Source organism: Melospiza georgiana, chromosome 1 (genome assembly GCF_028018845.1).
Source record: "Melospiza georgiana isolate bMelGeo1 chromosome 1, bMelGeo1.pri, whole genome shotgun sequence".
Taxonomy (NCBI): Eukaryota; Metazoa; Chordata; class Aves; order Passeriformes; family Passerellidae; genus Melospiza; species Melospiza georgiana.
In genome coordinates, this window is record NC_080430.1 from 20727872 (window position 1) to 20742249 (window position 14378).

General features: G+C 36.7%; 1 protein-coding gene across 5 annotated transcripts in view; it reads right to left on the reverse strand.

Moving 5' to 3' along the window:
* Positions 1-896: 896 nt before the first annotated feature.
* Positions 897-14378, reverse strand: part of SLC39A12 (solute carrier family 39 member 12) — a 34163-nt gene continuing 20681 nt past the window's right edge. For 3 of the 5 annotated variants that reach the window (XM_058025216.1, XM_058025203.1, XM_058025224.1), the window contains 4 exons: positions 11507-11570; positions 7714-7872; positions 6192-6379; positions 897-1884 (listed from right to left, as the gene is read on the reverse strand). In XM_058025216.1, coding sequence (XP_057881199.1) covers positions 1756-1884; positions 6192-6379; positions 7714-7872; positions 11507-11570 — 540 coding nt within the window. In that variant the 3' untranslated portion in view covers positions 897-1755. Of the gene's footprint in view, positions 1885-6191; positions 6380-7713; positions 7873-11506; positions 11571-13797; positions 13906-14378 lie in introns of all 5 variants that reach the window. The other 2 variants (XM_058025231.1, XM_058025211.1) reach the window with 2 other exon arrangements.

The following is a 14378-nucleotide window of genomic DNA, read 5'->3' on the forward strand; positions in this document are numbered from 1 at the left end:
AGATAGAGACTTTCTGTGTTACCCTGGATAAATTGTTTGGAACAAGGTTTCTGAAAGAATGTACAGGACTAAATTTGTCTAGATTTGCATTGGGGTATTTGCTACAGCTTCTTGTATCTAACAGGTACTGAAAATGAATCCATATCTACTTTTAAAATTATCTCTAAGTTTGGTTTTCTTTCCTTGAGGGTTAGTCAGTGGTTGACTAAGGGTTCACAAGCCCATGAGTGTGGGCTATCATAAACAGTGCCATTCAGTATTGCTTTTCACTTTGTATTTTGATAAGTTAGTATGGTGCCCATGAAGCTTTTGAGAACTAACAGGTGTGACAGTCTGCTGTAGGACAGTAGACTCTGATCCCCTCTGTAATATGAGAATTGTACCTTCACTAGGAGCTATCAAATAAACACAGGACACGTTGTGACACAGTCGTGTTGTGTCATAATGTAGAGATATTTCAGGACAGAGTTCAGACAAAGAAAAGAAAACTTCCAGTTGCTTCATAAAGAATAAATGTCTATTCTGTAACTTGCTCTCCCTATTTCCACAGCCCATCAGAGGAGAAAGAAAGAACATAATTTAGTTCTCATACAAAAGTATAAATAAGGTAGTGAAGAAGTCCTTGCACCAGAAATTGAGATCATGTAAAGAGCTGAAATCACACAGCTGAGTGTTATTCAATACCTCCTGGAATCTGCTCAGCTTTGTATATTTGTTTCAGACCTGGTTCTGCAAAACTAAATTAAATTAATCATCTCAACTTCTGCAGAATTAACTTGAAATCGAGAGGACAAATTACACAAAAATCACTCAGGGTGGGAGGAGTTGCAGTGAGGCTACATGATCTCTAGACAATTGAAAAAGCTCTTTCCACAATGCACATCACATAACTATGATTAAGCTAATTGCTGACAGGAAGGCAAGTGTTTATTGAATGTGATGTCTCAGAAGCAATAAGAAATCCCTTCATTTGAGGAGTTTGGAAGGCATATCAGGGTAATGCAATTTAAACATATTTTTTGTAATTCTTCATAAGGAGTTGCTATAAGCAACCACCAGAGGTGAGACAATGCAAAAGGTGGTTAGTCCAGTGCTTGACTGTCACAGGTTCCATCACACATATGAGAAATTGCATTATAGTCCAAAAAGAGTATTCCCAAATTTCTGCATCATAAACTTCAACATTTACACTTGTCATTTTTTCCTGCCACAGTGGTCCAGTAAGATGTAACTGATGAGAATCTTTACGCTGACAAAGTATAAAGTGCAAACTTTATGAGATTGCTTTATGCCATTTAGCAGTTCAGCTTTGCTATGCTTTTTAGATTTAAAGAAATAATTCTTAATACTAAAAGGCAAAAAACCATTCCATATTCAAATTATTCAACTATGGTTAGTCCATTTTAATTATTGCATATAAAAGTGTTTTATTCTTTTCCTCAATCAGACTGGCAGAGATCACTTAGAACATTCAACTAGAACAGTCTCAATAAAAACTAATCAAAAGCTCCTGTGAGTTTGAGCATGGGATCTGGTAAATTCAGTAACAAATATAACAGAATTCTAAACATTCATGTTTACAAAAAAATAATTACAAAAATCTGAACAATAAGTTAATAAAGTAAAATAGTTATCTACTGTTCAGATATAAAATCCCAGCAACTTAATTTACATATTACTATGGCAGACATAACAAAATTGTGAATAATGCTATCCACTGTCATAAGTGGTACTTTGAGATTTCCAACAGAAAACTTATATTTTAATTTTCTGTTCAAATACAGCCAAAAGTAAGAGGCAAAGCCAGCCTAATAGTAATCCAAGGTTCTGTAGGAGAAACATCAACCAGGGTCGCCGTGTCTGAATATGAGTCATTTCAGGAAGCTAAAAAAAGAATTAGACAGCAGAATGAGAGCCAGATACATTCATCTGTGGGAAAAAAAGTTATGGGAAAACAAGACAAACTTCATTTTAAAAAAAGTAATTTTCAAAATGCTGAGCTTCTGACTATAGTTATAAATGTGTAGCATTTTCTGTACATTTTGACAAAGCTGATCCTGACAGTGAAATATTTAAATTAATCAAATTCTACCCACTTTGATTCTTTTACTACCACTGACAAGAATGATAAACAAGATTCTGAAATTTGTTAACATCTCAATACTTTGTAGTAATTTTATACAGCTGTCTGCAAGGAAATGCTTATTTAGTAAAATTAGTGATTTCCTTTTGTGGGAATAAACTAGTTGGAGTATTTTTTGTCTCAGTACTATATATAGGGTCAATCATGCTTTTTCAGAAATAACTGACAACACTCCTATTTACTTGGACTTTAGGAAATGTGCAAGTAGAAAACAGGACTTTTAAAATATGCTTGAAAAAAACATGTTTAGTATCTTTCTCTGTGAGTTTTAAATCATGTAATGGAGCAACACTTGTTTATAATCATAATAAAAGCTACTTGCATTGACCTTTCACTCTACAGTGTGTTTTATCAAAGGCTTAAACTAAATATGTGTCTAAACACAGCTTGCAGAAATGGTGCCTCTGGTTCAAATTCTCTTAATATTTCTGCTTTATTCAGGGGAAACACTGATGACTGCTAATAGTGTCACATCAACTCTGGAAATAAATACAGAGCAATAGTCTGGTGCTGACCTCTGGTTTTGGTTGTGTGTTTTTTTTCTGCTTGAATAAAACTACTGAGTTCCTGTGCACTTTGGAGGCTCTTCACAGGAGCTGTAACAGCAGCAGCCACTGGGAGACAGTGGAGTGGTGCTGACCAAGGAGGTAAACAGGAGTGTTTGCTATGCTTGTCCTTCCCTCTGTCAGAGGGGGGTCTCTGGGGCTGCTGCTTCTGCATTCTTCTTTCTCTCAAAGTTGGCCTGGGCTCAAAACAAAACTGGGCTGAAAAATCTGCCTCCACTTTAAAGCTTTGCCTGAAAAAAACAGGGAAACCCAAATGCCCTGGATTTTTATTACAACAAAGCAGTGGTTTAAATTACAGTACAGAAGCTTATGTAGTCATATTTGATTAGTGTTTAAAGATAATCATAAACTTTTCATCTAAAGCAAGTGTAAACACCTCAAAGTTCTTATGTAAATCAAACTCTGAACTGATGGTTTTAAGTGCTCAGAGCACACAGAGTTTTTTGTGTATATAAGCAAAAACTGTTAATTAAGACCAAGCCTGAATCCAGGGCCCCAGTCTAGATGTTTAGTCTTTCTTATTTATCCTTATAATCAGTCTATTTTTTCCTCTTCCCCAGTGCTTGAGTGAAAAGTTCTCCAAACAGGAAAATTTTCTCCTCCCACTGCAAAATTTAATTTTCATTGTTGTCAGTGACTATTTATTACTGTCAATGACAATTTAGGAGCTGCACACATGCACAGTAGGCTCCTAAGAGAGTTTTCAAAAGGAATTCTTAGAAAGTAGTACCCTTTCCATGTCCCATGCTGATGTCTGCTCCCTCCATCTAACCTACGTGCATGTAACCAACACACCAACAATTTCTACAGCCATACCTAGTGTGACATCCCTGATTACCTGTTAAAATAAAATGGCTGCTGTCACAATATCAGCCATGGTCACCCAGCTCTCTCTGGGCAAAAAAGCTTGTGGTACAGCAGAGAGAATGTTGTTAAAAAGCATAAACCTATTTAACCGGCAGATGCAAACCGTGAGTTAAGGGAACGTAGCACCACATCCAAGCTGCTGGGAGCTATCACAATTGCTAATGCTTCAAGTCCGTCAGAGGCAAAAGAGGTACTGCTAATCAAGGGACTGCTCTGTTCTACTCCAGCTCATGTTATCATGAGTGCACAAAAGATAAGAAGAAATAGGAAGCAGCATGCTGCAAGAAGGCATGAGAGGCTCTCAGGCATGTACTGGCTAGGCACATGTGGCATGGCTGCTGCACTGCAACAGTCCAGCAAATAATTTTAAAAACTACCCTCTTATCTTCAAAATTGAAAACATTTTTAAAATTAATCAGAGTGAACTCCAGTTTTGTATGATGTCTTGGTGAAAAATGATGGATATAAGTGATTTTATCTTTTGCTCCTTATTCAGTTTCTGAAATTATTAGTCCACCCCGCTTGCTAATGGAGTTACAATGCCATTTGTAGGAATGAAAAACCTTTAATTAACCACAGAAGTAGATTTGAGCTACTTTGTCTGTGGTGGCAGTCTTGCAGTGCTGGTCTGTCAACAAACCTCCACTCACACGCCTCAGTGTTCCTCAGTGCAGAAACCAGTGAGGCTGTTCAGTTTTATTTAAATGCTATTCTGACAAGCACATGAATATGTGAAAGCCCATAAAACAAGTACTGAAAATTACAGTCAAACTTTGTGTACTACTGAGTGCTTGTACACCACTGGCAGGAGCACTGATGACTGTTTGTAGATGAGAGTACAGCACAGTATAGAACCTATTTCTGTGCAGGAAGTAGAAAAATACAAAAAGACTGGCTCATTTTCTCTTGAGATGAACACAAAACTCTTCAGACCTATAGATGCCTGCAGTGCTACATAAATATTTTTTAAATAAAATAATCCCTGTGATATTTGACACGGACAAACAGGTGAGCCACCCAATGACAGTTCTTTTCACAAAATGCAGAGAAAGGCTGATAAGAGTCGTCTTAATAAAAGGAATTGAGAGAAATATTATCCTCCCCTCTCTCTCCATTTTTTCTTCCCTTCTCATCAAGACTAAGATTATGATGACAAGCTAAGAACGAGGCAAAGCATGTCCCTGTCTCTGCCTGGAACTATATTTTCTCTGGTATTTACAGCTGGCACATTGCTTTGAAGACTGAGGGAAAAACATGGTATTGTTCTAGGAGCTTGTGGATCCTTGATGAATGCCGATCCTACACTGAAGGAAAAATACGTGTACATTGTTCCTAGCCCCATCAGTAAAACCATGCCTAGACAGTTGGTAGGCAGCCTCACTTCCAAATTTCTCTGTCAGAACAAGCTGCAGCTTGGTACACAGTGTTCTTGTCTGTTATTTACTACCTCAGTCAGGACTGTTGACACATCCACAATCCTTTGGCCGTTCTCTCTTAAGCTCTTAGGTGAACTTTATGTTCATTTTCCTCTAGTTACAATAGCAAAAATAGACTAAAATACTACCAAGGTCTAAGATCAATTACTGTAAGTAGAATTTTAAATAGGTCATAATACTGGAATGGCATATCAGATTTAAAGTATGATGCCTGAACCTGGTAAAGAGCATCTCAGGCACAAAGTGGTAATGAACTCAAGGGAGAGACAGACAGCCTTGGGAAAAAAACAAAGTAATAATTTATGAAGAGACTTCTTTTTTTCTCCCTCTTGATCTCCTCACTCAAAACATTCCATCTTTGTGGAGGAGCTTGCAAGGGACTTTACATCAACACATGATGGTTAAAGATCCATGTGACAAAGCTGGGCAGGCATTTAAGGCCTGCATAGCTACAAGTGTAACTGTTATCCATCTTTCAATAAATTATGTGGTCTGAGGTGTCTATTATGACCTATGATTGCTCCACATTTTTGCTCAGACCTTCCTCCTACCCTGTATCTTCACACTTCATTTTTCCTTAGACAATCATTGCTATTGAACTGGGTGTATGAAAAATATTGGGCAACTATAAAAAGTTACAGTAATCTGAAAGCTTTTTTGTTACTTAAGGTCTAATTAGAACATCCCTAGGACAAAAAGGAAGGATTCAGGATAAGCATCTTACATTTAAATTCTGAAACTGCAAGTTTGTATTGAAACAAACAAATATTTCTTATATATTGAAAAATATATAAGAAAAGGGCAGAAAAAGAAAAAAAAATTCAAGATCTTGAAACCCCTGAAAGTTCAAATATATATTTTACTAAATAACTAAAAATACATTGTTTGAAAGTCTTTAAAAGATTTTTTTAAATACTCTAAAATTCCATTATATCATTTTCTTATTTAATCTCTTAATGATCTTTATTTCCCCTGTTCATTATAATGGCACCTAGCAAGAGAGTGACACAGAAGAATAACAGATTACTTTTTTAAGCGCTGTACACACACAGGGCAGACAACATGCTCTTCCTAACAAGCTCTTTTTGTCTCCAAGTTCATCCTCCTGCATTTGTCTGACACTCATCTATGATGTGGCTATGCTATAAAGAAAATATAAAAATAGACTGAAGTTCTCACCATTTCTGCTAAAGATAAATACAAGAACATTCCAGCTGTAATAGTAAATATCCAGTTTTGAATGGATGGGTCAGTTGATAGAGAAAGGCCAATATAAAGTCCTAAGAATGCTGTTAGTGCACTTATAAAATTCATCAAAATTGCAATCTTCGTTGGGAGCCCTGTACTTAGCAGCACAGCAAAATCTCCTGCATAGAAAAGAAGAACATTTATTATTTAGCTGATAAATGTATTTTTAAGACTCTTGGTAATAAAATATGAAGGAAAACCATAAAGATATGCACAAAGATAGTGAATGATGGATACCTGCCTTTAGAATTCTGTAGAATTAGTTATAAACTTGTCCTGTATGAAATAAAAATCCCAAAACAACAAATAATTGACCTGTACTTGTTTAGCTGTTCCTAAAGATAGCATACAGTATTGAGGAGTGGCTTTCTGTTAGTTCTCTGTGTTCCGTGACATTTCCAGCTTGGATACATGCAAAAGTGAAGTCACATGGTTTCCCAGAGATTCTAAATCTTTCTCCACTGGGAACTTGCCAGTTCAAATCATGTGGGTATATTTGCAGCATAGTCTTTAAGTGTTTTACAGGTGCTGCAAGTCAGAGTAATCTATACCAGTCTGATCCCAGTTTGAGTTTAATCCCACTGATCCCACCCCTAATCACTAGCAGTAAGCTGTACATCAGAACCCCATCACACATTTTTCTTCTAAAATGAAAGATTTCATAACAGGCCATAACTAGAAGATTTGAAAAATTTTGCTCCTTGACTGTAAAAATGTCACTTTGACACTGGGGCACTATTGCCCCAGAATTAAGAAGGTGTCTTTGGAGGTAACTGTCAAGTATTTCAATTTGCTTTGCTATGCAAACAAGAGTTACCAGATTTACAGCAATCCTACATCCCCCCTTTTTGTCTGGAGGAGTTTTCTACATAGTACATGAAATCTTCAGTCATTTAATGATAGAAATGAGAACCTGCAGTTCTCAAATCAAACTTCCCAATCATAAACATTCATCAACACAATATCAGGAGCAGCTTCAGTCATGCTGAAAGTTTTACCAGAAAAAGTCAATCAAGGGCAGTAATACAACAGAACAATCCTCCTGTCCTGTCCAAAGTAAAATTAGCAGCAGGAATGAGGGTAGCAAGAGGAATACTTGCTAAGTAGCTCTGCTGCATATTGAAATTCTTGGATAACCTGTTGTGTCAGGCATGGCCTAGGTCTTGCTTACAGTTTATTATTTTTTGTGTCTGTACACATAAGAACAACAGGTCACTCTTGCCCTGAGGTCATTTGCATCTGGAGAAGGTCAAATGGGAGGGAATCCAGTAATGAGTGCAGCAGCCTCCTCTGGTTTTTGTGAAGGGCAAAGAAAGTATCAGTCTCACATTGTAACACTGTAATTCATGATGCTGTAAGCAAGAATTCCCAAAAATGTCATACAGGAAAGAAATTTTTGGGAAACTTGGAAATACAAAGTCAATCAGGAGAAATACAGACATATATTTCTTACCCATTTCATGAGGAATTTCATGGCATAAAATAGCAACAGTCGTTGTCACACCTGTTTCTGTTGAGGATGAGAATGCTGCTCCTATTGCCAAGCCATCAGCAAAATTGTGAAGACTGTCACCCACCAGAACCATTATTGCTAACAAGCTGATTTTTTTACCTCAAAAAAGAAAAACAAACAAATAGATAAAAAGCCCAATATTAACCCACACAGATATTGCAAGTTTTGTTATGTTACAAAAGATTTGGGGTTTCTGGTGACTTTTCATATAACGTTACAAAAAGTCATAATAATCAGAGGGAAATATTGTTTAACTGACTTTTCCTTGTTATTGCACTTCCTTCAATACATTTGAAACAAAAAAAAAGTAGGTTCCAGAACAATTCAAAATGAGATGCAAATACCAAGAAATAACTTTCTTATTCTTACTAGGTCAACTATTAAACAAAAAATTCAGTTTGTGTCCTGTCTAATGAAGTATCATAAGGCTCTTTATAAATCTTTCTTTATTTGATGAAATTCGCACAAGTTTTCTAGTTGTTATTTGGGGTTCTTCCTCCATTGTTCACAGAATTGCAGAGCTATAGTGAAGATGAATATTTGGTCTCACACAGCTGATAGTTTTAATCCTGTAAAGCTTGCTGCTACTGAGTAGTATTTGCGGGATCTGTTTTTTTTTATGCAATCGCATTACAGTGAAAGATAGAAATAAAATACAACAAGCCTCAGAGTATCACTTATAGAACAGGGTTACAGCATGCTTATACCCAGCATTTGTTCCAATCAATTAATGGCTGTTATGCTCACAGTACTCCTATCTGGAGCACTGCTCGTGGTCTGGATGGCTGTTTGTCTTTCCCATGCTGCCCTGTGACCTTTAGTGTGGAACAGTGTACTGGGTGTTCATGGCACCAGGTCACCTGACACGAGTGGAAAGGTGCTACTAGCGATGCAAGTACTGAAATCAGGCTAGGGAATTAGGGATGGTCTCTCTGCCCAGCCTGCAACAGAGACAGCTGGGTGGAATGCTGAACAGATTCCCAGGGAGGCAGTTTATCTCTTCAAGAAGCAGCAAGGCTCCATACAGGTTCAACGTCTAAACTTAGCAACACACAATTGGCTGCCCCATCCTGTATTTTTTCATTCATTTAATCCACAGTCTTACAGTCAGGGCTGCCTAACGTCTGCCAAGAAACTCATCCAGCTTCCCTCTGCACAGAATGGACAGAACACTTCGAAAAGGGTTTGTTTCATGCCTGAAGGAGCAGGGTCATGATTTGGGCCCTAAATATGTATTTTTCTGACTTCTGGTGACCCCCCATAGACATAATATGACAGACTAAGGAGCAAACGTCAAGCTGCAGCAATCTGTCTGAATACAGTTATTACCAGGTCTCACTCCAGTAATGTTCCTCTGAGATGACCATTTTATAGTGATGGGGGAGATATTTTTCTCACAGAAACTGGCTAGAACTGAAGTCTTCAGACTATTATAAAAAAAACCACAGAGCACATAAAAGCCTAACAACCATATTCAGAAAATCCTCGCTGGTTGTCTGGGAGCTCTGTGGGTTCAGAAAAATTGGCAGGCTTGTTAGATTTTGCTGCCAGCTTACAGAGCAGGACGTGGATGTCCCCAGTTTGCACAGTACTCTCTAAACACCATGGGCAGTTTATGATCAATAGTGCAGAGCATGAATTACATAGCAATAATAGATTGCTGCCTTGCAATAAGTTTGTGATTTGTAATAAGCACTGGCCAGGATGAATTCATGGCCTGCTCTGAGGTCTTATTAGTCTGTTTTGTTCAAGTATCTGATTGCTGGAGAAGATATACCATGATTACTGGAACTCATTCCAGGATGTTTTAATATAACACAGGGATCAGGTTAACATTGTGGAGCAATTACAGCTATAAGCTTTCTGAACTTACTTGACAGAAAGTTAAGAAGATGCATGTATAAACAAATCTGAATGTTTATCTTACTTTACTTTCAACCTATTTTAAAGCAACTTTGTTACTGGCAATTATCTCACTGCATTATATTCCAACACAAAGTATTAACTATTAACTTAGTACCTTAACTTTTTCTACAAAGCCTCTTCTTCTCCATCCAACAATCTTACTGTTTTTTCTTTGCTTAAATAGGAGACCAGAACTCATAGCAAATTCTTTTCTATAATTTTCATAAAACTAATGGGTACAGGACCTCAACCATACACTTCTTAGGTTTAGAATAAGAGTTTAAAGCAAAAACTTATCCATAAATAGATATTTTCCAATGTTTCCATGACTAACACAGAAAAAATATTTCTAGTCAATGTAAAGTGTCGCAAAGTACAACAAGTATAAAATGCTACTGTTTGGTCTTCTCTGATATTGGTAGAACAAGTATGGATATATGCAGAGAGGGCCAGTCAGATGTCTTTTTATTCAGAAATTTTTTTGCTTTCTAAGTTACTCCCTGACTATCTATGTGATTGGCCCTTTTTGCAGTCCTATTTGACAGGCATTTACAGTGAAACTTTGCAGTTCTGGCTTCTCTCTTAGACCCACAGATTCCATTAAGTTTTGGGGAAGAAGGACCTCACTCAGTATCAAGGTACCCAGGTATGTTTACGCTCTTAGCTGTTTAAAAGAAACATAACGAAACACACTTTTGTAATTATGAATTCCCCCAGCCCCTACAAAAAAACTAACCTCAACAAATTACTACCCCCCCTTCCCTACTAAGGTTTAATTTATGGAAGTAAGACTGAGGTATGAGAAAAAATTAAACTAAACAAAATTACTGAGACACTATCCCAAATTTAGTAACTTGGAACAAATAACATTGAGATCACTAGAAATTTGTTGTTGCTTAGCAGGTTATGATGACTGAACCAAACAGAAACATCTAGAGATGAACCATCTCTAGCCATGTTTAAACTGGCATTGGACTGTGTATACTGGAGAGGTGAAAGAGAAGAAATGAAAATCCAGATTTCTAATGCTTCAGAAATAGAAATGAAATCCACAAGAACAGAAGAGAATATTAAGAACCTGGAAGAAGATAATGACACAATTAAATAAATCAAACTGATGACCTGAGATCACAAAATAAAGAGGAGTTAATTATAGTAAAGAAACTGATTTCAATTAAAATATTATTCTGTCAGTTGAATGACTGCAACTCTACTGAATTCACCAAGGTCACAAAGTACAGTTAAAGGCAAAATTTGGTTTATACTCTATTTTCGTAATTTTACTAAGCAGCAAAAAATCACAGAAGACAGAAGTTATCAAAATTCTCAGAAGCAAAGAGATTACTCTAAAACTGAGAGCCATCATGAGGCTGTAATTCCATACCTGTGATAAATCATTACTGCTTTAAAGAGTCTATTGCTTTACTGTGTAAGAGAAAAAGGATGCAGAATTATATTAGCACAGCAAGCCTACAAAAAATGTTTCACCGCTTTCAGAAATAAAAGCCTGAGCTAAGTTTAAAATTAAAAAATATGTCTTGTATTAATTTTTGACTATTTCCCTTTAAGCAAAGACTTTAGGAAAATAGATTACAACAGTGAGACAGCAAATACTAAAGCAAGGACAGTGTGAGATTAATGAACTTCACAATTCCAGGGTTGGCAGCTGAGAAGGTCTTTAAGCAGAGATTAAATTATGTAGCCAGGCGCCATCAGATGTGATGATGTGTCACACAGCAAACACAGAGCTAAGACAGCTGCACACTTTCAATTCCATCTTAGGTCTGAAGGATTTTCCTGTCTTGTCTAGCTTTTTATTGATACTAACTTTTTTTGGTGATCACCTTGCTGTCTGGAGGAACTTCAGCAGGTTCCGAATCTTCCGGGCTTCTCTAGTTAAAAGCAAAGATAATGGGTGAGTGTTAAGAGTGTCTTCCAGCTGCTGCCATAAATACAGGAAAATATCAACAAAGTTCAAGCTATTTGAATTAAAGATAGTCAATGGTTATTTGCACAGATGTCATTAGAAAAATTTACTGGCCACTGGCAGTGTGATTGGTACTGCAGAAACACATAAAAAAGAAATCTACCTCTCCCGGAGAGGGTTAAGTCTAATTCAGGTAGGAAAAAATACATGCATAGGCATTGTTGTAACCCAAGGAAGCCACACTTCTGCTTGAATGCACAAAAATCTGAGCCAAAGACTAGAAGGGACATTATAATTAAAATTGCATGTTTTGATTTTGTCATGCCTGGATAACTGTATTTTCCTGGAGAATGTGTCCATAGGATTTCCGGGGGAAAAGAGGTAGAGACTTTTAGCTACTCATGTTCTTCACAGTTTTTGTGTGAAAACACAAGACTTAAAAACATGATCATCAGTAGGTTTCATCCTCTTTCAAAATATAGGGGTTTTCCTTCAGGGGGTGGTGCAGCCTCCAGTGCCTTGTGTCTTGGCTTTTAGCAAGGGCCTAATCTCAGGACCAGGCAGCACTGGCTGGGCACAGCACTTGAGTGCACTCCATGGTGAAATTTACTCTTACTTCAAGTGAGGAAAGAGAAAGTGACTTCCTCCTTATCCTAGAGAGATAAATTGAGGCACCAGCCCTAACATTTAATTAATAGATATTGCAACTGTTGGGAGATAAGGGAGAACATGAATAATCTCTCACCGTCACTACCTCCTTGGGGCTTTGCTTTCTGATGGAAGAAATTAGAAATTCATGGGAGGGAGAGAGAAGCCAAAAAACTTGTTTGCTTGAGACTAGAAAGACTGAGTTCTAATTTCTGAGGGCTTTTTTCCTGAAAAGTGTGTTAAAACTATTATAGTAGGCAGTGGAGTCAAGAATAGCACAAGAGCTCTGTTAGGGACAGCAGCCACCACTCCAAAAACTGTACCAGAGATGTGCAAACAAAATAGGATATGTTTATTTGTTGTGATGAAGGATATGTTCTGTAGAAGCAGGAGGACAAAAGGAAAAAGAATTGTTTCTCATATTCTACATTTTAAAGGGAACATAAATGTCTCTAGTTCCCGTGATTGCAGCCAGTCATATGAATTCCAGTAATTGTTCCACTTCTCCTATATTTATTCACATGCCACTTCCTTGAACTGTGAGTCAAATCTGCAAGACTAATTACTGATCTGAAGGATTTATAAGTTCTCCTTAGTCAACCAGTGTTTGTCTTAGTATTACTCACATGATTCTGAAAAATTGGATGCTCTTGTGTAAACCAGCTCAGCCAGGCTAATTCCATATAGATATTGTGATCTATATAGAACTATGGGGGGGGGATCTTGCATCTGAGGGGAACAACATGTTCATTCATTATCATCAACAGGAAGCTTTGACATGTCTCACAAAATAGTAACCATGCTTCACTCCTCTGTTTGATCTGGTTTTTACTGAGAGTTTTCCAACTGTGTTTTAGAGATTAGTGGTGACTCACGAGGCTCTTGCCCATCACAACTACATTAGTATGGAGTTCACCTATGCATCGAGATACTGGATATAAACTGAAGACATTTGTTGAAAGAAAGAGAAAACAGGGTAAAATTTATGACTCAATTTAATTTGCAAAGATTTATCTGTCTGGATACTAAATCTAAAAGTATGTAACTTCTTATAGGTAAGCACCATTCCCAGCTATCTAAAGCGTTTACATTACTCTTCAAATCTGTGGAAAAATGCCCAAGAACAGTCCAGGATTTAATCTGTTCATTAATTATGCACTTAACTCTCACTGCAGGAAGTTCCAGAGTTTTTCCTAAGGGAGAGTCTGCCTTTACATATGATCAATGTATAAAAGGAAGGGAGAAGGAAAATATACAAGAATTTTATCAACAAAATGTATAACAATACAGGAAGCATATTGTTATATCAATCTGATACACACTTAGAAAAGTTACTGTAAAATATCTGTTCTTGATATATCTGTGAAAGCTCATTATAAACTTCAAAATCTAGAGATTCTTGACAATCATGTCAAGTAATAAACAACAAATCAATAATGACTGAAAAATAATACTGATTTATTACATTAATTTTGTTAATTTCTTTAGAGGAACAGAGAAAGAAGAATTTAAATTTAGGGAATTATGTCATATTGGTAACCTACCAACTGTATGGTTGAAGTAGATTTGCCTCTGCCTGAAAGCTCATTTAATTCAGACTCCACTGGAAGATCATGGGAATGTCCCCAGTGCCCATTAACTAAAGAAAGGCCCTGCTGAATGAAGATGCTTTGAAATTAGTTCTGAAATCCAGTGAACACAGGCGCAGCATCTCTCAGTCTTTTGTGAAAATTTAGCATTTTTAATTATTTAAAAAAAATCTGCTGAAAAAGATCAACATTTCCTTAAATGTTAAAAAAAACCTGAAAAAAACTCTGAAAAGTGAATCAGAGATATCAGTGACAATCACAAAGGTTTGATAAAACTTAATGTATTTTAAAAATCAAATTCAAATTTTAAGCTGAGATAGATATAAAAATTAACTCTGAGGATTCATATAGTTCTCAGTACAAAAGGTTTAAAAATTGGTGGGATGGTGATAAAACCCTTCTCTCAAACAAGGAACAAAAAGGACTCCTTTTTACCAGGAAAATAAAATATCACCATCATCAAAATACTCTCATCCCATTAATCTCACATTATATTCTTATGGATGACTCAGAGGTAGTGGGGATAGGGAGTCATT